The 25,112-nt window shown below is 37.6% G+C and overlaps 1 protein-coding gene across 1 annotated transcript in view; it reads right to left on the bottom strand.

Moving 5' to 3' along the window:
- Rfc1 (replication factor C subunit 1) overlaps positions 1–25,112 on the bottom strand; it is a 72,652-nt gene that overhangs the window by 4,361 nt on the left and 43,179 nt on the right. The window contains exons 9-22 of the mRNA XM_027938658.2: positions 24,711–24,976; positions 22,144–22,251; positions 18,865–19,044; positions 16,375–16,479; positions 13,966–14,371; positions 12,335–12,444; positions 10,187–10,301; positions 8,608–8,705; positions 8,285–8,422; positions 8,077–8,172; positions 7,502–7,600; positions 5,754–5,908; positions 5,524–5,641; positions 3,213–3,358 (exon numbers count right to left, since the gene is read on the bottom strand). Coding sequence (XP_027794459.1) covers positions 3,213–3,358; positions 5,524–5,641; positions 5,754–5,908; positions 7,502–7,600; positions 8,077–8,172; positions 8,285–8,422; positions 8,608–8,705; positions 10,187–10,301; positions 12,335–12,444; positions 13,966–14,371; positions 16,375–16,479; positions 18,865–19,044; positions 22,144–22,251; positions 24,711–24,976 — 2,140 coding nt within the window. The remainder of the gene's footprint in view (positions 1–3,212; positions 3,359–5,523; positions 5,642–5,753; positions 5,909–7,501; positions 7,601–8,076; positions 8,173–8,284; positions 8,423–8,607; positions 8,706–10,186; positions 10,302–12,334; positions 12,445–13,965; positions 14,372–16,374; positions 16,480–18,864; positions 19,045–22,143; positions 22,252–24,710; positions 24,977–25,112) is intronic.

Consider the following 25,112-nt stretch of genomic DNA (forward strand, 5'->3'; position numbering starts at 1 on the left):
TGCCTACTATTTATTTAACAACTGGCAGGAAAGGCCCAGGGCTCCACACCAGGGAAATGGACATATATCGCTGTGCTCAAAGGCAGTTTCTCCTCACTTGGAGCAGTGACTACAAACCAAACATACGTTCTATTTCTATCCTACTCTTAAGATCCAGGCAACAACACTGTTTTTCTGTGCACATATTTATTATAGCCACAGAGATTACTCATTCAACTTCCAAAATACTAAAAGTATCAGTAAAAGGTGGTGAGATCTGAGATTCTATCTCACTCTAGTCAGATGACAATTATTAAGAATACAACTAAAAATAAATGTTGGCAAGAATGTAGGGAAAAGAGGTACACTCATACATTGCTGGTGGGACTGCAAATTGGTCAACCACTTTGGAAAGCAGTCTGGAGATTCCTCAGAAAACTTGGAATGGAACCACCATTTGACCCAGTTACCCCATTCCTCAGTATATAACCAAAGGACAAAATATATTACACAAAGGACAAAATTAGCATACTATGGTGGCATAGCCACATCAATGTTTATAGCAGCTCAATTCACAATAGCTAAGCTATGGAACCAACCCAGATGTCCTTCAACAGATGGATAAAGAAAATGTGGTATATATACACGATGGAATATTACTCAGCCATAAAAAAAAGAATGACTTATTATGACTTTTGCAAGTAAATGGATGATCTGGAGATTAACATGCTAAGTGAAACAAGCCAATCCCAAAAAACAAAGGCAGAGAGAGTTGGGGTTGTGGCTCAGTGGTAGAGCGCATGCCTAGCACGTGTGAGGCACTGAGTTTGACCTCAGCACCACACATAAATAAATAAAGGTCCATCACCTACTAATAAAATAAAAATTAAAATAAAATAAAATAAAAAACAAAGGCCAAATGTTCTCTGATATGCATGTGCTAACTTACAATAAGAAGGGGGAGGAAGAACAGAAGTTTAGTGGATTAGACAAAGGGGAATGAAAGGAAGGGAGAGGAGATGAGAATAGGAAAGACAATAGGGTGAATCATAAATAACTTTCCTATGTTCATATGTGAACCACATATATACTCCATGTATGTATATATCAAAATACATTTTACTGTTATGTGTATCACTTCCTCAGAGCCACTTTCCACATGAGGGTGCCTAACACCTTCTGTTCTGATTATTGCATTTGAAATGATACATGAATGCCTCCTTTACACACTCTGAAATCTTCAGTTCTACAGCGGTATTTCTGAGATTTTCCCCAAACCTCAGAAAACTGAAGAGAATATCCTGCAGAATCCAAAAGTTATCCACACCCTCCAGTGAAAGATAAGGAATCAATTCTGATTTGCTGAGAACTGGGATATCATCAGGAAATGACTTTTCCTTTTTCTCTCAAATGCTGTCACTTTTTTTTTTTCAGTTGTAGATGGACACACTATTAATACCTTTATTTATTTATTTTTATGTGGTGCTGAGGTGAGGCAAGCGCTCTATGACTGAGCTACAACCCCAGACCTGCTTCATTACTTTAAAACAGAAAATACATGAACAAAACAGTATTTCAAATGTCACCATCTTAAATCTTTTCAACTTAGATGCCTCTGTATGCGTTCTTTGAACAAAAGCCCTCTAACACCATTAGTATCAGAACCCACATGTTACTAGATGGGGCCCAGCTGGAATGTTTTATCTCCCTGGTCTCTCTCTCTCACATGCTCTCTCCTTCCCGACAGCCATGAGGTGAACAGCTTCTGCCCTGGAGCCAGCCAACCATGTACTGAAATCTTTGAAATCATATGCCTAAATAAATCTTTCCTCTCTTAAGTTGATTTTCTCAGGTATTTGTTACAGTGATGAAAGAGCTGACTAGCACAAAATAGAATTAGAAATGACTGTTTAAAAATTAGGGTCCTATTCCTGCCTTCACATAATATCTGAACCCCAAGAGGTAGTAGAGGTCTTCCTCAGTCAGAAACCTAGAAACTTGCCCTTGTGACTGTCTTATTGCTCAGGCGAATTTCAATTTCACCCATTTCCTGTAGATTTAGTCTTTTATAATTAAGGACACTAGTGCCTGAAGAGAAGCACAGTGAGTCCCTAAGCCACAAAACCCAAGACCATGAAACATTTTCAAAATAACTCTCCTGAGCTGTTGAATTGTCATCTTCTAGTAGAATCAGAGAATGTTAAATCCAGAAAAGTATAGAGATGACATCTATGTACCTAAAATCAGGGATTCTTAACTTCAGGAATCTGTACTTCCCCTATGATTGTATTATTTGAGCATCTGTGCATTTTTCTGGGGAGAGGGTGGGGGGAATAAAGGTCAAAGCTTTCAGATTCTCAAAGGCACTTAGGACCCCAAAAAAGGTTAAGAATAAAAAAAAAAATCACACTTCCATTTTGAAAATATGGAAAGAAACTGAGGCCTCTAAGGGTTCAGTGATTTGATCAGGATTAAAAGGTTAAGTGGGAAGGTCTTAACCTAACCATAAATGTCCTTGATGATAGTGTCCCATGTGTGATTCACTAGGAAACACTTATGAGCTGGATGAGTAAGCTCAATTCCTAACCCGACAAATGTTCATCTGAGTGGGGAAGGGAACAGCCACAAAACAACATGGAGGTCAAGGGCTCTAAATCCATATGGAGTAGGGCGGGAGCCTCAAGAAAGGACATCCCTAGGGCAGAGTGATGCAGGACCTTGAAATCCCTGGTGATAAATAAATCCTGAAGTCTACTTAACATCTGTTATGTGCACATTTTTTTAGATTCTGAGTGGCCTCCTTCTGTTACATGCTAAACTGTGTTTTCTATCTCAAATGAGGTCCGGTCACTTCTAAAATAGGCAAAAACTAGTTCATTTCTCTGAATAGTTCAATTTTTTCCAATTAATTATTCTGAAGCTGAGACACTATTCCTACTAGTAACAGGCATAGTCACAATATCAGCAGTACTACCGCAGATGTATATAGTTTTCAAAATGTATTTTGAAGTTATGACACATCTACCATCTGTCTTTATTGTCCAAAATGTCCTCCTAAGTGGTAAAGCAAATCTTGTATGGGCCCACAAAATATAAAGAACTTATCCACGATCATTTTAAATGTTAGTAATAAAATCAAAACTAAAGCTCAAATCTTTACACTCATGCTATCTTACTGGATAAAGGCTAATACCCTCACCATAAAATGTCAGAAATGGAGTAATTCTGCTTACCTGAGACTCATATGCAATGCTAGTTCCTGAACAATACGATCATGTTTGCCGGTGGATGAGTGCTTGCCCAGCCAGCTCGGAAAGGTGGGAAACTGGGTCATGTACCCCCTCATCAACTCTCCAGGAAGAACACTGGCATAAATGGCCTGGGGGGAAAAATCAATTGCAGTCCAGAATTGAATTCAGTGCAATGTCACTTCGGTAGCAGTTGTTGGCTTCCCAGAAGGCTGCTATGATTTAGATAGGATTTGAGTGTGTCCACCAAGCCTTCATGACTTAGTTTTTAAGTCCCCACTGTGAGGTTTTAAGAGGGTAGAAACTTAATGCAAGTATACTGCTTAGAGGTGAGGCCCTGGAAGGTGATCTGGACTAGAGTCATTAAGGTGAAGCCCCATGACTGAATGCTGGTGAGGGAAGAGAGATCACACACACACACACACACAGAGACATGCATGTTCTCCATCTCATGCCACATGATGCCCTGTGCCACCTTGGGACTCTACCAGGAAGAAGGCCTCACCAGATACTGGCCCCTAAACCTTCATAAATGTGAGCTAACTAGACCTCTCCTCTTTAAAACTTACACAGCCTGTAGTATTGCATTACTAGTAACTGAAAATGGACTAAAACATAGTCTACAGAAAATGAAGCAGTGTACCTAATTACAGGGCTGCCAGGCCCTTTCCCTGTCTCTGATCTGTAGGTGAAGGAAACTTCTAGAGAAAACAATGAATTGCAATCAACACCTTGTTCCATAACATGTGACAGCTCAGAGAAAGCTTGTATCCTCAGCCAGATGACCTCAACATACCCGTTACCTCATGGATGCCAATGGCACAGCACAGAACTAGCTGAAGTGGAATGGGATTATCTTTACACAAGCAATTGACAGCACAGGTAGATTAATATATGGAAAGTCTAATAATTAGAGAATTGATTAGAGTGGCACTTGACAAAATTAAAAAGGGAACTTGACACACCTTTTAGGGTCAGGGTTTTGCTTTTTTAAGGTTGGAATTATACCCCACATAAACGTTGTATCCTGCTTCATTCTAGTAATATTCTCATGTTTTTTCATATTAGATAATCTCTACAAATAATAAAGGGTATAAAATTTTTCATCAAGGGATTACCAAAAGTAATCCTCTTATTACTGGACATGGAGATTTTCTCAAAGTTTCTGCTATCAGAACTAAAAAGTTAGGGAATATTTTTATACATTAAGATTTCCCTGGGCTGGGGTTGTAGCTCAGTGGTACAGCACTCACCTCACATGCAGGAGGCCCTGTGTTCAATCCTCAGCAACACATAAAAATAAAATAAAGGTATTTAAAAAAAAAAAAAAAAGATTTCTCTGTGTGTGTTTAAAATTATTTAAGAGAAATTCTCAAAGGTACAATTATTAAGGAGGGGGTAGACACTTTTAAAACATAAAAGATTCTGTGTCTCCAGAAAAAGTCTTTGTTTTCTATTTCCAAGCAACGTGTGGGAAGAATTAAAAGAAAATAGGCCTTCTGAAAGTCTCATGCTTATCACTCAGGCCACTAATCCTAAAAACAAAACTCAAATAGGAATTAACAACTCTCTTAAATAAAAATGTCTGCCAAATTCTGCTTTCCCTTAAAGATATCAACTTATGGGCTGGGGTTGTGGCTCAGAGGGAGAGTGCTTGCCTAGCATGCGTGAGGCCCTGGGTTCGATCCTCAGCACCACATAAAAATAAAGCATATTGTATACACCTACAACTAAAAAATAAATACTTTTTTTAAAAGATATCAACTAAAATACAGTACCCAACATAAAGCTGCCTTGTTAGCAAAAAAGAAGGAAACTGGAATTCCTGCATCAGAGATGACTGCTGACCTGACCTGACTCATTCCTTTGAGGAGGAGCTACTTAGTGACCCTCTAGGAGGACCACAAATAACAAAAAATAAATAAATTCTTAAGGTAGAACAGGGCAAACAAATTTTTTTATTCACATCTTTGGTTATAACCAATATCTAGCCTTCCTCTTTCCGAGCATACATTTAGATAAAAAACATTTTTTTAAAACACTGAAAAATAAAGACAGATTAGTAAACAGACAATAGTGATCACAGTGTTTTCATCTATAACAGATCATAGTTTTTCCAGAAAAGCCATATTATTCACCTGGTATCTTAAATAATGTAGGAGCCCAAAACTATTTTGTTCTCTTTGGCTAAAGCAAAATCCTTATATGCATATTATTGTCTGAAATAAGTCAACCTCAAAAGTCTATATACTATGTAATTTCAAAGTCCACTCTTGAAGGAGAGCCCTACACCTACCTGTGTGGGCAGAAGACTCCAGTTTTGCTTACTCCGAATCTGACTGTCCACTAAGTCCCCATCACAAATGCTGTCTGCTGCTCGGCTCAAAAGCATCAAGTGCTTTTTCATGTCACCCCTACAGGAAAGAACCAGTCTGGATTACACCACTATCTACACCCCAGGACACTCCCTCCCAAATCTGTGGCCTTCACAGCTCTGTCCTACCCCTCAGAAGTCAGAAAGCTCACCCTGCAGCTACAGGCTTCACATGCACATAGTTCTCCTGGACAAAGAGGGGTGCTATTGAATAGTCATGAAAAAAGAGATCTGATTTGTCCATAAGTGACATATGAGCAGTCTCCTCTCCAACTGCAAACACTTTCCGGGCAACATCAAATGGGCCCTGAAAAGAAGAAAGGACACACCTGTTAGAATGTTCAAAATCTAAAACACTGAACACAACGAATGTTTGGCAATGATACAGAGCAACAATGATACAGGCACTCTCACTGGTTGCTGGTGGGATTGTCACAAACACTTTCAAAGATAGTCTGATTCTTACAAAACTAAACTAACTTTTACCATCAGCAGTCATACTCCTTGGTTATCTACCCAAATGAACTAAAAACTTCATCTACACAGAAACCTGCACACAGATTTTTATAGTTGTTTTATTCATAATTGCCAAAAATTAGAAGCAACCAAGATTGTCTTCAGCATCTGGATAAACAAACGATGGTAATCCACATAATGGAATATTATTCAACAAGTAAAAAATAGAAAGAGCTATCAAGTCATTAAAAGACATAAAGGGAACCTTATATGCATATTATTGTCTGAAATAAGTCAACCTCAAAAGTCTACATACTATGTAATTCCAATTATATTACATTCTGGAGAAGGCAACACTACAAAGACAGGAAAAAGTTTAGTGGTTGTCAGGGCTTAAGTGGGGAAAAGGGATAAAGAAACAGGATTTTTTTGGACAGAGAACCTACCCTACATGACACATCAATAGTAGACACATACCAAAAAACCATAGAATGTACACCAATTTCACAATTTACAAATGGGCCACTCTGGAGGGAAGGCTGGCAGGAGGGGAGGCTAGCAGAGGGAAAGGTTGTGCCTACTGGGGAGGGAGTGGTACAGGTATAGGAGAAATCTGCACCTTCCACTCAATTTTGCAGTGAACCTAAAACTATATCAAAAAATAAAATATATTAATTTCTTTTTAAATCCATTACTTAAATTGTGGAAAGAAAAAAAATTACTTAATCAACGCTCTAACATAATAATAAATTCTGACTAGTTAAATGAAGCACAGAGGAAATTGATACAGACCTCTGGTTTCATAGAGATTAAATTAAACCATTTGAAACAAATTATTCCAAATAGTACAAAACCATTCAAAACATGAAAGCTACCAGGTGGGTCACATTGGTAATCCCATTAATATGGGAGCCTTAGGCAGGACAATCATAAGCTCAAGGCCAGCCTTAGCAACTTAGTAATAATCTGCCTAAAAATAAAAACTTAGTGAGAATCTGGCCAAATTAAAATTTATATTGTTATATTGTGTGCATGTACAAATATGTAACAACAAATTCCATCAGTAAGTAGAACTATAATCTATTGATTAAAAAAAAAAGGGAGAAAAAGGGACTGGGAATATAGCTCAGTGGTAGGGCACCCAAGTTCAATCCCTAGTACAAAAAAAAAATTAACGCCATACATAAGGGACTCTAGGAAAGCTATTTTGTAACTGTTGAAGCATGAGTATAAGTTAAAACTTATCCCTTTCTTAAAATTTATCATAACATTAACGATCCTTGAGGAAAAAATGAACTTGAATTAGAAATACTTCTAGCCACAGTGTCTTATTATAAATATCCATGGGTTGCACAATAACTCAATACCACTTCTATTAAGCTAGTACCTATGAACAAAAAGTGCTGCGCTTGGGAAGAAACTACAAAATGGATAGGTATTTTACCAGTTTGATATCCTTCTTGGCCCTATGAGAGTCGGCCTTGGCCTGGTCGTAGGTTAGTGCCTTGCTTCGTGCACACCACATACTCAGATTGTGCAAAACCTGAAAGAATCATAAATTAAACAATGAAAGATGGGAAAAGACCGCTGCTTCCACTCCCAGCAGGACAGATGGATGGAACTACAGAATATCATGCTAAGTGAGATCAGTCAGTCCCAAACAACCAAAGGCCAAATGTTCTCTCTGATATGTGGATACTGGCCCACAATAAGGGAGGGTGGGGAGGGGAAGAACAGAAGTTCATTGAATTAGACAAAGGGGAACGGAGGGAAGGGGGAGGATTAGGGAAGACAGCAGAATTAACTGGACTTAACTTTCCTGTCCTTATTTATGAATACATGACCAGGGTAACTCCAAATCATGTACGACCCCAAGAATGGCATCCTAATAAGTTATACTCCATGCATGTACAATATGTCAAAATACTCTCATGTACATCAAAAAGAGAACAAATCAAAAAAGAATGAAGGCATTAATGAAAAAGAATCAACAACTGCCATAAGATATATTTCATTTACCTGTCTGATATCTTGATTGGCTCCTAAAATTATTTCATTCATAGCAGGAGGGGGAATCTTTAAACCCTCTTTAAATGCAATGGACATCATAGCACCCTGGAAATCAAAAGGAGGGAAGGATCTTTAATAATTTTTTATAACTCATAATCTAGCTTAAATAAACAAGACAGTTTGGTTAAAAAAAAAAAAAAAAAAAGAACCTTAATACCTTTATCTGTTCAACCCGAGGTCTTTGAAAACGAAGATCAAAACAATAATGAACCAAAGAGCGAATCTTGGGATGATTTCTATCATTACACATACAAATAATGGGTATTTTAGTATGTTTTATCAGGCCAATTAATTCCTAAAAGACAAATTTGCAAGACAAAAATAATTATTTAAACAACAAAAATATCACACAATATATTTTAGGTTTTAAAAACCTCCCTAACGATATGCTTTAATTATTATAAATATCAATGCATAATAAATATTTTCTAAAAATCTAAAAATCAGCAGTAAAACTGAAAAAGTATATGCTTCCATTACCTGCACTCCGCCCCGGTCTTCACTGCCTGCCATGCCGTCTACTTCATCCATGATGAGCGCGTGTTTCATGCTTATGGAAGGGGCTGCTCCACCAGAGCCTGGGTGAGACGCAATAGAATGGGACAAAAACGAAAAACAAAGTTCAAAAACTGCTACTTTACAAATAATTATATAACGCATTTTAAACTTCAAAAGCTTTAAGAGTAAGCAGTAAAAGGAAATTCTTTCACCCCTTCTGTAGGGTTTCCCTTCCCAGAGGCAAACAATAGTCTCTTGAATACCCCCCCCACTCCCGCCTTTTTTAGGGTCTTTTAAATTTTATTTATTTATTCTAATTAGGTATATAAGACAACAGAATGCATTTTGATTCATTGTACACAACTGCAGCACAACTTTTTCTTAAATACCCTTTAAGAGAAATTCTATACATGTTAATAATGTACATTTAATATATTTTTGGTGATGCTTTCCCTTGTCTATAGATATAGAACAATTCCTTTGTTGACACTGGGGATTAACCCAGGGAGGCTTTACCTCTGAAATACATCCCCAACCCTTTTTATTTTGAGATAGTTGCTTGGGGTTTCACTAAACTGCTGTGGCTAGCTTCAAACCTGTGATCCTCCTGCCTCAGCCTCTCAAGTAGCTGGGAATACAGGTGTGTGTCACCGCACGCAACTAGAACACTTCATTTTTCTCAAGACTATTTAATATTCCATTTTAACAAAGGCATCATAATTTACTTACTCACTATCTACCAATGAAATATTAACATACTCCCAAGCTTTTACTATAAGTTACACTTAATATCCTCATGTGTGTGCACACACGTCATTTAACAGTCCATAAACCAGTATAGTAATAACTGAATACCAGGAACTAGAATTTCTGGTTAGAGGTGTGTATAATTAAACTCTGAGAAACACAGCCAGGCAACTCTCCCACCAGCCATGAGTGACATTTCCTGAGCAACTTCATTAAAGAAAGATTTTCTGCCACTGAAAACACCAAGAATGCAGGTGAGCAGCAGTACACCTCCGGCTCTCAACAGTTAGTTGAGTCCTTAATTTGGCATCTTAATTCTCCCCGTGAACTCTGGCTGTTCAGAACCACCAGCCACAGCCTAAAACACAGTGAACACTTCCACACTGTGTTTTTTCTTCTCTTCTACTATTTTTGCCTGAGATGACATTTTCTACCTCCAAATAGATCTCTCTTTCTTCAGGCCTTTCTAATAAATACCATCCTTTCCCAGCTTGCTAGCTTAGCCAGAACCCCAAACACAATCATTCCTCATCTGCAGGCCTTATTACCTCATTCATCACATGGAATTATATTTATTTTTCTGTGAATCTCCTAAAATCATATGAAAATGCAAAAATTTTACCATAGTCTCAGAAACCTCAAAGCCTAAAGCAGGGTAACCATTATGCTATAAGGGTTATGCTAGAGGACTTTCTTACTTTCTTGTTAGCCCCAAGATTCAGCAGGGTGCCTGCTGCACAGCAATACTGGTTACAAAACAGTAAAATCAACTTATTTTTCTTATATAACAATAACAGTTCAAAAAGCCACATACTTGAATAAAAGCCTTTAATGCTGGTGTTATTCAGTGATTCAGCAACAAGTGCCTTCAAACTGTTCTTACTCCGAGTGTCACTTGCATTTAGTTCCACGTAGCTATATCCCAATTCCTAATCCAAATATCAGACATCATTACTATCACAATGCAAATTAATTTCTTTCCCACAAACAAAAGGGAAAAGTTCATTAAGAAAAGAATGCAAAAATCACATAAAGAACCATGGGTAAAAATACAAAGTATAATCACAAAAGACAATGATTTTAACTATGTCTCAAAATATTAGTCATTTTTTAAAATATCACATATAGACAGCACACCTATATATATAAACACATGAAAGTTCTATCTTAAGGCCTCAGCTACTAAATCACTAATCTGGAAGAATATATTTAAACAAACAATTTTATAAAGTTTGCTTCTTAGAGCCCTAAAATTTTAAATATAAAAATCCCAAGAATTCAATACCAGATAAAGAATTAATCTATTATAAAATACCAAAAAGTAATTCTTGCCTAGGATAAATTATAAAATTAGAAATTAAGTCATTCTTTGCCAAACTATCCCAAAATACAATTTTCCTCTTTAATCAGGAAAATCCAAGTTATTCTGATTCATTTTCCAAAACTGATTAGCTTTAAAAATGCCTTATTCTTCATTATAAACAAAAAAGGAATGATACCAAGGGAGAAAAAATAGTGCTCATAAATGTAGATATCAGGAAAAAAAAATTGCTTTGCTTTTTTTAAAAAATACAGTGAAAAATATATAAGCACTTATATTTAAATTTTATGTTCTGATCCATACAACAAAGACCAAAATAAGTTACCAGCTTATGTGGCAAAGGACTGGGAACCCAGCAATAAATTTATAATCCCTTATTACTCTGATAACACAAGAACTCTGATATATTCTAGTCTAGTGCCTCTCACTGTCTAGAGAGTTAGCAGTAATAGACACAAGAAATTAGGCATAATCACGTGGTGGTAAAGAGCAGGAACCCGAGTCAGACCACCCAGGTTTAGATTGTGCCCCCACGTGTTTTACCTGTCACATGAGGTTAATAAGAGGACATATACTGAATACACAGAATAGTCACAAAAGTATATGAGTTATTTGTATCTTTCAGGGTCTGTAAAAGCTATTTACATTATAGGTTGAGTACCCCTTGTCTGAAACGCTTGGGACCAGAATTGTTTCAGGTTTCAGGGTTTTTCAGATTTGGGAATATTAACATACATTTTACTGGATGAACATGCTTAACCTGAGAACCTGGAATCCACAAATTTTCCAAAATCTGTAACTTTTTGGGTGTCTCAGCAATGCTCAAAAAGTTTTGGAGTTTCAGAGCATTTTCAATTTCAGATTTGCATATTAGGAATGTTCAACCTGTATCTAAGATAATGTACCCAAGTGCTTTAATAACAGCACAATGACTGGCTCAAAGGTAAATTTTACTTATTAGTTCCCCCCTTATCCACAGTTTTTTACTTTTTGAGATTTCAGTTAATCAACCATAATCTGAAAATATGAAATGGAAAATTCCAGAAATAAACAATTCTTAAGTTTTAAATTGCATGCCATTCTGAGTAGCATGTTGAATGCTCAGGCTGTCTTGCTCTATCCTGCCAGGACGTGAGTCAGCCCTTTGTCCAGAATATCCATTCTGTATACACTATCTGCCCATTAGTCACTTAGCAACTGCCCTGTTTATTAGATCAAGTATAACAGTATGGCAGTGCTTGTGTTCAAATAACCCTTATTTTACTTAATAATGGCCCAAAGAACAACAGTAGTGATGCAAAGAAGGTAACATGGTATAAAACTTGGAGGACAGATTGCATGGCAATGGTATTATGTGGCAAGCTGTAGGGCATATAGGGAAAAACAGTATATGTAGAATATGGTACCATCTGTGTGGCTTTAGGCATCCATCTGGGGGTTTGGGATGTATCACCCACAGATAAGGGGCACTAGTGTATTTATCTCAAAAAGGATGAAAATAACAAATATCACCAGAACCAAAACAGATTTTAAAAGTTGGATTTTAGAAAAATACACACCGCATGTTTATACACACATCTTATACACTAGCATTTGTCTGATACAGGAGGTTATTTCCAACCACAGTGACAGTGTACCCACCTGACACACCAGAGAAGCTGTGGTGGTTTTGCCAACACCAGGAGGGCCTGAGAGCAATGCTGCTTTAAAACTAGAGCCATCGTCTTTACCGGCAAATTTACCAAACTTTGCTGCCAGAGAAAAAAAAGTTTCAGAGTGTTACCTGGGTCACCCAACAGAGATTCCAGGAATGGCAGGAATAGGTTATGTGTGAACTATCCACAGAAAGCATTCATCCAGGTTAGTTCTAAATTTGTAGAACAAAACTAATTTGCTTTCAAACTCTGACATGAAACAATAGTTTTATGAGTTTCCTTTTCTACAAAAGCATAGGCCTGACTCCACCCATCTCCAGCTGGGAGAACTTGAGTCAAGACTGAACCCCTCCATGACTATCTTCTGCTTTGTAAAATCAAGATTAATAACAGTGAAGTAGCTGATACTGTGGTATGAGGATCAAAGTGCTAAGCACAGACTCGGGTCTGCCTCAATAAATGCTAACAACCAGAATCAGTTATAGGAGCACAAGGAGAAATAACAAGTTAAAGATGCTAAGTCTACAACTATCTTGCACAGCTCAAAGCTAGAATTTCCTTCCTACCCTTACTATATGGGTGCTGGAACATATAGAGACCCAATGGACACTCAATAACAGAGAAATGATTGCACCTGCTATCCATGGACATAGAAAAAGAGATTACAGTTCATTTGTAGTCTTAAAGTCTTCTCCAGGCATACAAAATACTTGTTCCCCTTTTAAGGTAGGTTTTATACAGTTTCAGGAAGAGAAAATAAAAATTTAACTAAATCTTAAACTATGTCATTAGAATTACATTATTTAACGGTTATGAATAAAGTAAACTGGCATTGCTTGCAATGTCAGGCAGCCATGCAGACATTAATGACTCAGTCAGTTACCACTTTGGGGATTTGCTATACTGCTCCTAAAGTTTGTCTTCTTATTTTTCATGAACTGTCTTCTAGGGCTATGGCTGAAACTTAAGAAAACACTACCAATATCATGATCTGAAACTTGAGTTCCAAAAATACTTTAGACATTAAACATATATTTTGACTTTTCATTTTTCATGACAATTACATGGTAAACAAGGATAGAAACTACTGAAGTACATGTCTATCAAGCTTACCAAAAGCAAATCACACACTGCTGGGATTTTAGGTTGCCTACTCTGTGTGCATGCCTCAGCCACTTATTCACACTTTTCACCATACGGCTCTGGGCACTCTTCTCTCTTTCCCACCCCAAATCCACCCATCCCTTTATCTAGCTATCTCCTACTTGGATTCCAAGCCTTAGCATAGCCATCCATTCCTGCAGGATGGGAGCACACATCTTCATCCCTGACCCCACACTTCCACCCCAGAAGCACCCTGTACTTACCCCTCTAACAGTACTTGGCACAATGCATTTTAATGGCTGGTTCATATGTCTCCCCTACCACCTGTGAGCTCCTGAGGGGCTTTGTTCACAACAGCACCACAAGGGTCTAGTAGAGCACCTAGGCTTAGAGCAAGACTCAATAAGAGCTTGCTGACAGATGAATGAACCAACCATTAACCTTTTGCATATGTGTGCAACTGAGCAATTATATGCTGACAGACACACAAAATGAGTGAAGTTGTGAAATCACCATGTTTCTTCTCTTCAGGAGAACTCTTGTGCCAGTTTCGGAGCCAGCGTAGCAGTTTATTGGCACAACTCTGGTCACCTTGTTGTCCAATTATAGTCTTGAGTGAAGTTGGCTTGTATTTATCTACCCAGAGCAAATTTTCCACTTTGCTTTCACCGCTGTCAGCCAAATCCCTAGCCTTACTGTCACCCTGTGTGTCCTGGGCCACCTGCTCCTTAAAGTCCAGGCCTTTCCGAGGCACTTTTGTTTCCTGTGTCTCCTTTTTTATTGCCTTTACAGAACTGTCCCTTTTAGGAGTTAGCTTGTTCCTTTTAGATTCTGATTCCTTCTTGGTTGGACTACTTTTTCTTTTTCCTTGATTATTTTTTTGGGGTGTTCTCTCCAATTTGGATTTTTCTTTCTTCATCTTAAAAAGCAGAAAAATTAGAGAAAAAGAAACCTGATGAGACACAGAAAATTTCAATGCTGCAAAATGTACTCAAGAGCAACCTGAGATACCCAGGTTACTCGATTATTGAGTTACTCAATCTGGGTTGGTCTTTTAATGATGGACCCTGTGGTTTGTGGAAATCACCACTTTTCAAACTTTCAAACGTGACTCAGTGGTAGAGTGCTTGCCTAGCACGTGTAAGGCACTGGATTCAATCCTCAGCACCACATAAAAATATGTAAATAAAATAAAGGTGCCGTGCCCATCTACAACTAAAAATTTTTTTTAAAAATTAACAAACATACTAAAAGTAAGAACATGCTGTTAAGTAATAAGAACTCCACCCAATTTCACTTTGAAAAAAGAGTAATGATTTAAAAGATTTTTTGTTTTTAAAGTTTCCTGACTAGTTAAAAGCTAATGCTCCACAAAAATTTGTACTTAAATGTTTACAGCAACATTATATTAAATGACATATATAATATAGCCAAAAAATGGAAACAACTAAATTTCCATCAACTGATAACCAAATAAACAAATGTAATCCATATCCATACAGTAGAACATTATTCACCCATAAAAAGGAGTAAAGTACTAATATATGCTACAACATAGGTGAACGTTGAAACCATTATGCTAAGTAAAAGGTCAACATGTTGTATGATTCCGTTTACATGAAATGTCCAGAATAGGCAAGTCCACAGAGACAGAAAGTAGATTAGTAACTGCAGCGGTGGGTATGATGAGTGAATGCAACTGAGTTTCAGATCTCATTTTGGAGTAATGACAATGTTCTGGAATAGGCAGTGGTGAAGTTTGCACACTTGTGTGACTATACTAAAAACACTTGACTTACACACTTTAAAAGGGTGAATTATGGTATGTACATAATATCATAATTTCTAAAATAGTTAAATGTCTTCATCAATGCCTGCTAAAACTCATGGACAAATATTTAAGGAGAAATCGAACACTTAGCATCATCTTCAAGTATCTACCTCAGATAGTTATCAATTACAAAGGGGAAAACAGTTTTTCTACTAGTGCAGAACCAGGCAGGCACCATGTCAACCAACTAACTGAACAAGTCATGCCTGCATTATATACATGTCATGCACTAGGAATCATGTACATATCATACCACTCCTGGGAAACTCCTGCCAAAACAATTAAACTCAATCTAATTAACGGAAAACATCAAAGAAACCAAAACTGAAAGATTCTCCAAAACAATGTTAACTTCCTGTTTTTAACAACTTTACTACAGTTACACAATACAAATCATCCCCTCAGATTTTTCTAACTGTCATAAACTGGGTGGATCATCTTGCCACATTGGTGACAGTGCTAGGGTTGTTAATCTCAGGATGCTAGAACTCCTATGTCCTGCTTTGAGAAAAGCAGCTATATAATGCTGGAATGAATGAGGGTAACACTAAAAGAAGCAGAGACAGAAAATCAAAGGGTTCTGAAAGCACTGGACCCTGAGTTCCTAACTCAAGACCCACTCGGCTCTTAGTTTAGCTTAATTGACTACATTTTTTGTTTTTTTGCTGAAACCAAGACAAGCTGAGTTTGTGTCTCAACAGAAAAAGCCCTAATAGTTCAAACTAAGCACTAATCATGCTAATGCCCAGAACATATCCTTTAAAGAACTCCTAAGCAGTAATTTCTGCTGTAAAGTCAACACAAGAATATGAGATACGAGGAAAGTTTAACAAGTCGATACGTGTAATACACTGCCCTCTCTCTGCCTCTCTTTCTCTACATATTCTTTTGAGAAAGCCAAGGAAATACACCGTGGAAGACATCCTGAAGAGAGTCCTCCAAATCAAAAGGAAATAAGGTTAAGTTCATTTGTGGTAAAAGAACAGTTAATCTTCTAGCCAATGAACCTGTATCCATATAAGATATGTCTGCATGAAATAGGAAATGTTTCTACGTTCTGACTTAAATAAATCAAGTTCATTTATACAAACCTCAGCTTCAACTGCTATTTCATATTTAGACTTCTTGCCTGGCATAGTTCGAATCAAATTCAACAGTCCATCTTCATCAATAATTTTTGTCCCCAAGGCTGCTGCCTGTTGATTAAAAATGAGAATCATCAGGGGCTGGGGTTGTGGCTCAGTGGCAGAGCGCTTGCCTAGCATGTATGAGGCATTGGGTTTGATTCTAAGCAATATGGATCAATAAATAAAATAAAGGTCCATTGACAACAAAAAAAAAAATTAGAAGAAAAAAAAGAAAGAAAGAAAAGAAAATCATCACTGCTAAGTGAAGTTAGCCAATCCCAAAAAAACAAATGCCAAATGTTTTCTCTGATATAAGGAGGCTGATTCATAGTGGAGTTGGGAGGAGGAGCATAGGAGGATTAAACGAACTCTAGATAGGACAGAGGGGTGGGAGGGGAAGGGAAGGGGCAAGGGGGTAGAAAAGACAGTGGAATGAGATGGACATCATTACCCTAAGTACACGTATGAAGCCATGAATGGTGTGAATATACTCTGTATACAACCAGAGATGAAAAATTGTGCTCTATTGTAATATGTGTAATATGAATTGTAATACATTCTGCTGTCATATATAACAAATTAGAATAAAATTTAAAAAAAAAATGAGAATCATCAAAACTGTACCCTAACCATTCATTTTTATAAGGGGGGGGGGGGGAGATTTCAGGGCCTATTTGTAAATTAGGTAACATTAAATTTTTTTTTCAGGGGGTGGTACTAGGGGTTAAACCAAGAGTACTGAGTTACATCCCCAATTCTTTTTTAATTTTTATTTTGAGGCAGGGTCTCATTAAGTTGCTTAAGGTCATGCTAAATTGTTAAGGCTGACCTCAAACTTGTAATCCTCCTGCCTCAGCCTCCTGTGCCATTGAGATTACAGGTATGTGCCACTACACCCAGCAACAATGGAATTTTTAAAAAGCAAAAACATTCACTGAAAAAGCACTATTAAAAAGAAAGAAAGAAAATACCAAGCATGGTAGCTCATGGCTGTAATCCCAGCAGCTCCTGGAGGCTGAAGCAGGAGGATCATGAGTTCAAAGCCAATCTCAGGAATTTAGTGAGGTACTTAGCAACTCTCTAATAAAACATTTAAAAAGAGCTGGGGGCACTGGGATTGTGGCTCAGTGGTAGAATGCTTACCTAGCATGTGTAAGGCACTGGGTTCGATTCTCAGTACCACATAAATAAATTAAATAAACAAAGTTTTAAAAAAAAGAGAGAGCTGGGGATGTGGTTCAGTGGTTAAGCATCCCTGGATTCCATCCCCAGTACCAAAAAGAAAGAAGGGGGGTGGGGGTAGAAAATGATAGATAAACTCCTTAAGAGTGATATGCTAACAGCTGAAGTATCACATTATTATTATTTTTTTGTGTGTGGGGGGAGACAGGTTCTCACTAAATTGCTAAGGCTGGTTTAGAACTTGGAATCCTCCTGCCTCAGCCTCCCAAATTGTTGGGTTTACAGGTGTGGGCCATCACACCCAGCTAACATTACTACTTTTGTGAACTGCTTTATCTTTCCTCCCAGAAAAGGGCAAAGCCACCAGGATCTAGGTCCAGTTCTTCACACCCTCTCCTATGTTTGACTCATACTCATCTTCCACCACCTTCTTCCCTGCTAGCACAACTGCAATGTGTCCATCTCCAAGTGATGGAGTATGTCTGGTCTAAGGCAATCAGAGAATTCCTGCTCCTCCCCAACCTCCATTAGAGCTCTGAATGTCCATGTGCCAGCTCTTGCCAATGACGCTTGGGTGGAACTCTACAGGAGATGTTTCTGGGAAGATGCCTGTCAGGCCACTCACAGCTATTATGACATCTTGCCCCTGTGTCCTTTGTCCTGCTTTGAATGCAGCTACCTTGCAATCACAAGGCGACAGGCATGAGGACTAAAGGAAGATGGCAATGGAAGGTGGCACTACCCTGGCTACACTGCCCAGCTACTGAGCCAACTGCTGACCTCTGAGATTATTGTCAGGTGAGGAAAATAAGCAGCAGTTTGTCTGAATCACAAGTTGAGTTGGATACTCTTTTACTTGGAGCTAAATACAATCCAACCTAACAGACCTCAATCTTCCCTTAGAGATTCCAGTAAAAAAAAAAAAAAAAAAAATTAGGATGGAGTATATCACGACATATACAGGAAAACTTAGAGCTAGAGAAAAAAGAAAACTGCATTTGTTTCTCTATCTTAAAAAAAAAAAAAAATTATTAACTAGAAGACACTAAGGAAGTCAAATAAACAGGAACTATGCCTTCAATTGGAAAACCAAGAGCCTGGAGTCAAAGCCAACAGCACCTATACAGAGAAGAAATAACAAATGAAATTACTTTTCCTTTATTTTCCCTCATTTAACTCTCTATATAAAGGCATTACTTAGTACGCACAGTCACACCAAGAGCATGCCAAGGAAGTAGGCTCCCACACTGCGGGGGGCACAGCAGGACCCACCTTATCACTCTTGGACTGTCCACTATCACGACCCATGACAAGGTAGTTGGTTTTCTTGCTGACATTTCCTGTTACTTTTCCCCCATAACGTTCAATTAAAGACTTGGCTTCATCTCGTTCAATGGACTCCAGCACTCCTGTGATCACAAATATAAGGCCTTCCAAGCAATTTTCAGCTCCCTAAAAACCAAAAATGTTCACACAGTGAAGAAATTACATGGTAGCTTTCCAAAGAAATATTTGGCATCAAAAATGCAGCAAGCTGATTTTTCTCATTTGACATCATAAGTAACCTTGGCATGAAAAATTGGCTGGAAATTTACAGCAAATAAGCAGAACCTGAAACTAAATCCTGAGAAATTCTTATGTAGCTAACGTTTTTCAATTTTTTTTAAATGAGCTCCAAGAAAAACAATTCTCTTAGCAAAACTCATTAAAATTACCCATTCATGCAATTTTCCATTTTGTTCTTTTATATTTCAATTAGTTAATCAACTTGCATAACTTCAAACAACCAAATGCAATCCACCCACAGAAACTCTTGCTATTATTAAAAAGGGAAAGTTAATTATGAAAATCTTATGAGGTTGGAACCTCCCCTTCTCTCTGCTGACTATGCTAGGACAGTAAATCCAACAATTGGCAGGAGCTTAAAGGCAAGATCATATTATTCCTTGATTGGAAAGATAACTGATAATCTAAGGCATTTTGGCCAAAGGAAGCTGGATGGAGAAGACATAATCATATTTGCAACTATATAAGTCTATATATGTTATAGACTTTTATTTTAACAATATATTAATGAAATTATACAACCAAGCAAAATGAAAATCATACATGACACGCCAAATTACTATTACTCTGTTTTATCTTTTTGTTATTAACCATGGATTGAACCCAGGGGTGCATAATCACTGAGCCACATCCCCACCCCCTTTTTTTATTTTGTATTTCAAGACAAGGTCTCACTAAATTGTTTAGAGCCTTGCTAAGTTGCTGAGGCTGGCTCTGAACTTGTGATCCTCCTGCCTCAGCATCCCAAGCCATGGGTATTACAGGCGTGTGCCAACATGCCAGGCTACTATTACTCTTTGAGTAAAGAACTGAGATCAACACAAACTTAAAACAGGCTTGAAAAGCAACTACACAAAATTCAAAGACTACCCTACCACAAGATCAATCCTTCCCATCTAGGTGAAAATTATTTTTTAAAAGACAAAAAAAAATTAGCTATGAATTTGGCTAGAAAGAAAAAGTTTGACTAATAAAATCTCAAGGTCCCTTCAAGGCCCACAGTTCTAGGATTGAAATGAGCCAATGCAATACTACAGGTACTTCCTTCTTGACAGATTCAAAATAATCCTGGAACAGACCACATGGAAGCCCCTATAACTCAAACCCCAATCATCTGCTATTTCCTAAGCAATCCCCCACAATGATTCTGAATGTCTCTTTGCTTATCAACCTCAGCACTTCCAGCCTCCTTACCCAGCCCTTCCATTCTAGGACTCCTCTGTAGGCCTTACTCCAGGAGCAGCAAACCTCTTCTCAATCTCTTTTCCAACATTCCCTCCACAGTCTTTCCATCACTGAAACCCACTGTCACCTAAGGACACCAGTTTTCCAAAAGTCCTCTCAATTAGTGGCTTATTTAGTCTTTCAGTGACATGCCTGGGCACTAGACTAACATCTTTCTATCGCTTCCTGTACAATCCACAAGCCCCTCCAGGTTTACCCCTTTCCCCTTGCCACCCCACAGCTGTACCATCCTCTGCCCCTCTTTATTAGGGGAACTACTAATCTCCATTTGTCGTTATGTATACAAAGCTACATGTGCTATCTCCATTTTGTCTCCCACACTCACTCCTTAGCCCACTTTCATCAGGCACTGCCTCTATCAATCCAATGAAGCTGCTCTAGCTAGGGTCACCAAGGACCACTATTCATGTCACTAGGTGAAATGACAAATTCCCATCTCATTTTTCTTAGAATCTTAACATGACAGACTTAATAGCCACCCTTATCATTTTAAAAGTACTCTCTTGCCTTTGCTTCTGTAATACCACCCTTGAAAGACTTCTCTCTTATGTTAGTGGTTATTTCTTTTTTGTCTCCTTTTGATTTTCACCCCCCTCTACTTCCCAAAGATACTGGGGACAAGGCCCCCTACTCCTCCCGTTCAGTTCAACTCTCAGATAATATTAATCCCTTCAAATATTACCTAAACGAATAATGTCCAAGTTTACATCCAGTCTTGACTTCTAAGCTCCATTGCTACATACATATTTGCCTACTCAGCATCTCTGCACAGACACTGAAAACAGCACGACCAGCAATGAACTCATCCACATCTTTCTAAACTGGCTCTGCTCCAGTAGCACCAGTGTTCACCTAGTTGCTCATAACCAGGAGACCATCCTTATGCTCACTCTTCCTCAGTTCCCTCTTCCAATTACCACAAAGTCCTGCAGATTTACCTCTTCCCTTGAAACCACTTCAGGTCTACCTTCACTGCTCCCTCAGACAGGCCTATCATTTCCTACCACAGCTCCTAACTGATCTTCCCCTTTCTATTCCTGCCTTGCCATAGCACCCCAGACTCAGCAGCCACAGTGCTATTTAACATATGCAATCTGGTCAAGTCAGTCCCCACTTACAACCTTTTTCTTACACAGAAGCCTGAAACATGGTGCCCCACAAGATATAGTCCCTCTCATTCCTTGGTCACTTTGCTATAACGGTATCAGTTTTCTTTTGCTTGTTCAAACATGCCATGCAAGATCCTTCTGCCTTCAAGCACATCACACATGCTGGCCCCTCTGACCAGATCACCATGCCATCACAACCCCGTGACACCTGTGAATCCCCTTCATTCTTAAAGCCCCCATGTATAAATGCCATGTATTCTTCATGTCCTACCCAGGTCCTACTTCTTCTATTATATTAAGAGAACCCTGGATTTTTCCATCATGGCCATATAATTACAAATAAGTAATAATCTATTTAATCTTTCCCCTTAAACTAGAAGTGCATGAAGGCAAAGGCATTTGTCTTCTCACCAGTGTATTCTCAGAGCCTAGCCCTTCTCAGGCTACTTGTTATTTAAAGGAATTTAAGTATCAGGCAGAGATTCATAATATGAAAAAACATCACTCATTCATAAAGTTGTGGCTTAGTTTTCTATTTTTAATTTTTCATTATTACTCTGCTACTGTAAGCATACTGAATGCACACATGGACCCACAAGGCAGAGGTGGCATACTCGCTCGATACTTTTACCTTTGGTATTTCTTTGGAGCCCAGAGCTTTGGGACCTTCTCGATTTAAGTAGCTTCGATAAGCTTGATAATTAGTTCGTTTCTTTTCAGAATCTTCTGGACTTACAGACTTTGAGGAGCAGAAAAGGAAATTGAATAAAGTCATGCAAAATTCATGTAAAATTAAAAATACATACCTAGAAATAAACATTAAAGACACTTCTGTGTTTTATCCTGAAAATAACAATTTGAGTTATGTAAGTACTCCAGGATGCCTGACTTACAAACCCTTGCATCGGTCCTTCTCAAAACAGTCTACTCTCTCTAAAGGCACATACCTCAGGGCAGATCCAGGGCATAAGCCAAGTTGCCAGTTCTAAGTAAGGAAATGGAAACTATTTTATTTTAGAAATTCATGTGGATTTTAAATTCTATTCCATGTTAAATCCATGATTATTTACAGAAAGATAAATTCCTTTACAATTAAATCTGTTAACCCAAGAAGATATCGTGTTTACCTACGGCCTTGTTTATTCCTAGATAATTCAAAGAACACTAAAATTCTGTGTGCCACCATTATCCCTTCTGTGTTTAACCTCTCCTATCTAGCTCTCTCAAGAGCTCTTACCATTTTATTATAGCTCAGAATATCCTGGGGAATGGCTAGGATAGGTATACCTGAGGGGAGGGGAGGGTCCTAGGTTCTGATTTAAGAACCACTACTAGATGGTCTTTATTGATTTTTCTACTTCCTATTTTATATTATTTTTAACTTATAAGCAATCCAAAATCCCTTTGAGAATAGAAAAAACATTTCTATATAAATAAGTGATATAACTAATAAAATAGTTAAGCTCATTTGGTTATGAGTTAAATAAGCCAATATAGAATCTAACCCTACTTTTTAACAATGGCTCCACACATTGGTTATTAAACTATAGCTGCCCACACCACATGCCCTGGAAACCATATTTTTAACAAGTTTCACAAGGGAGTCCAATGCATACCATCATGGGAATGTTATTCATTTATAACAATAATTCATTAGGGAAAAAATCTGAAATATAAACAACTTATAAAATAACTTTGAAGCATACCCATTTACAAAGTTAGATTTATTTGAGATCAACTGAATTTACTAAACATTGATGTTCTCAAAACTACTAAGTAAAAGTTCTGAGTTCTTTCTAACTTTGAAAACTTTCATAAAGAGTAACAGTTTAAAAAAAAATAATAATATCATTAAAAATTTCCTTTTATTTCATAAAAATACACATCCTCTGTAAACTAAACATGTTTAGTGTGCCTGAAGAAAAACATTCATCTACCAGATAAGTATTTAGTGAAGAAAAATCTGAGACCAAAAAGTTAATTGCTCCTTTAAGCGTATTTATGAGCACTACCCACAAACAAAAGCATTTCAAAATCATCACCATTTCATGGTTTTGCACTAAAAAGCAATGATGATGAGCAGTTAAAATAGACAGTATTCTGCTTTTAATGATAAGTGCCTAGCATGAAGGAACAATGGTTTCTCATTATGAATCTAAAGTGTTCCAAATTGGAGATTCAAAAAAGAACATTAGCTTCCCATATATATATATAAAAAAAACTTTTGAAAAGCATTCATTATTTTACCATTTTTCCTTTGGAAATGATTTCAGTACTTCAACACTATCATATGAGAACAAAAAAGGAATAACTTCAGGACAAATACAAACAAAAATTCTTATAATTATACTAGCTACAACTTACACAGCACTTACTATATCCCAGGCACGGTCTAAGTGGTTTTACAGATTGAGTCATTAGGTACTCTTATTATCTCGAAGTATAGAGAGGGGAATCAACCAGATCAAGGTCACAATTCTGCTCAGTGGTAGGGCTGGGATTGGAAACTTGCTCCAGAGCCTATGTTTGGAGCCACTATGTTGCACTGCTATTTTTGTCTTGAGTTCTCTGCCACTTAACTATGTGGTTAATCTTATAAAAGTTACTTAAATTCTTTCAGCCATTTCCTCACCTTTACAACTTGAATAATAAAAGAAAATATTTCACAGGGTTATTGTAAATATTATGAGATACCATATATAACATATTAGCAAAATACCTGTTACATATTAACAATAAATACTGGCTAAGTTAACTATAATTATGTAATAGTTTAAAATAAAATAGTACCTTCCGGGGATCAAACTCAGGGCCTGGCACATGCTACACACCCACTCTACCACTGAGTTACACTCACCACCGCCCTTAAATAGTATCTTAAAAGATCTGTAATGATTGGAAGTTGAAAATAAAATCTGAAAGCAATCAAACTCAGATCAACACAAAGCCCCAAAATAAACTTTTTTTGGTACTGGGGATTTAACCCAGAGGCACTTTATCACTGAGCTATATTACTCAGACCTTTTTTTTTTTTATTTTGAGAGAGGGTCTCGCTAAGTTGATTAGGGTCTCACTAAATTGCTGAGGCTGCCCTCGAACTTGTGATCCTCCTGCTACATCTTCCCAAATTGCTGGCATTACAGGCGTGCACCACTGAGTCCAGCTAGCCGAGATACACACTGTTCAGAAAGTTCATACCTCTTTTTTAGCTGGAGAACCTTTGGTTTTCTTAGGAGTTTTCTTCTCTCCTTTCAACTCATTGGCACTGTCTTTTCTATTTGAGGCCACAGGCTCTGTTTCTTTATAGGAACTCTCTTCTTTTGCTTTCATAAGTGCCAACTTAGAACTGGCCTTTGGAGAAGAGGATTCTCCTGATGACTTGGAATGTTGCTGAGATTCTTTCGAGTTTTCACACTTAGTTGGCTTATTAGGACTATAGCTCTTTCTTGCATTTGAAAATTGTTCTGTTTAAGAAAAGATTATGATTATTCTTTTTGGAAAACAACACCCAATATCAACACTCCATTTGTTTATTTGTTTTTTTTCTTTTCAACTGAATGATCTTAGTAGTACATAGTATAACACAGTGATTTCAAAACA

Source organism: Marmota flaviventris, chromosome 7 (assembly GCF_047511675.1).
Source record: "Marmota flaviventris isolate mMarFla1 chromosome 7, mMarFla1.hap1, whole genome shotgun sequence".
In the NCBI taxonomy this organism is placed as follows: Eukaryota; Metazoa; Chordata; class Mammalia; order Rodentia; family Sciuridae; genus Marmota; species Marmota flaviventris.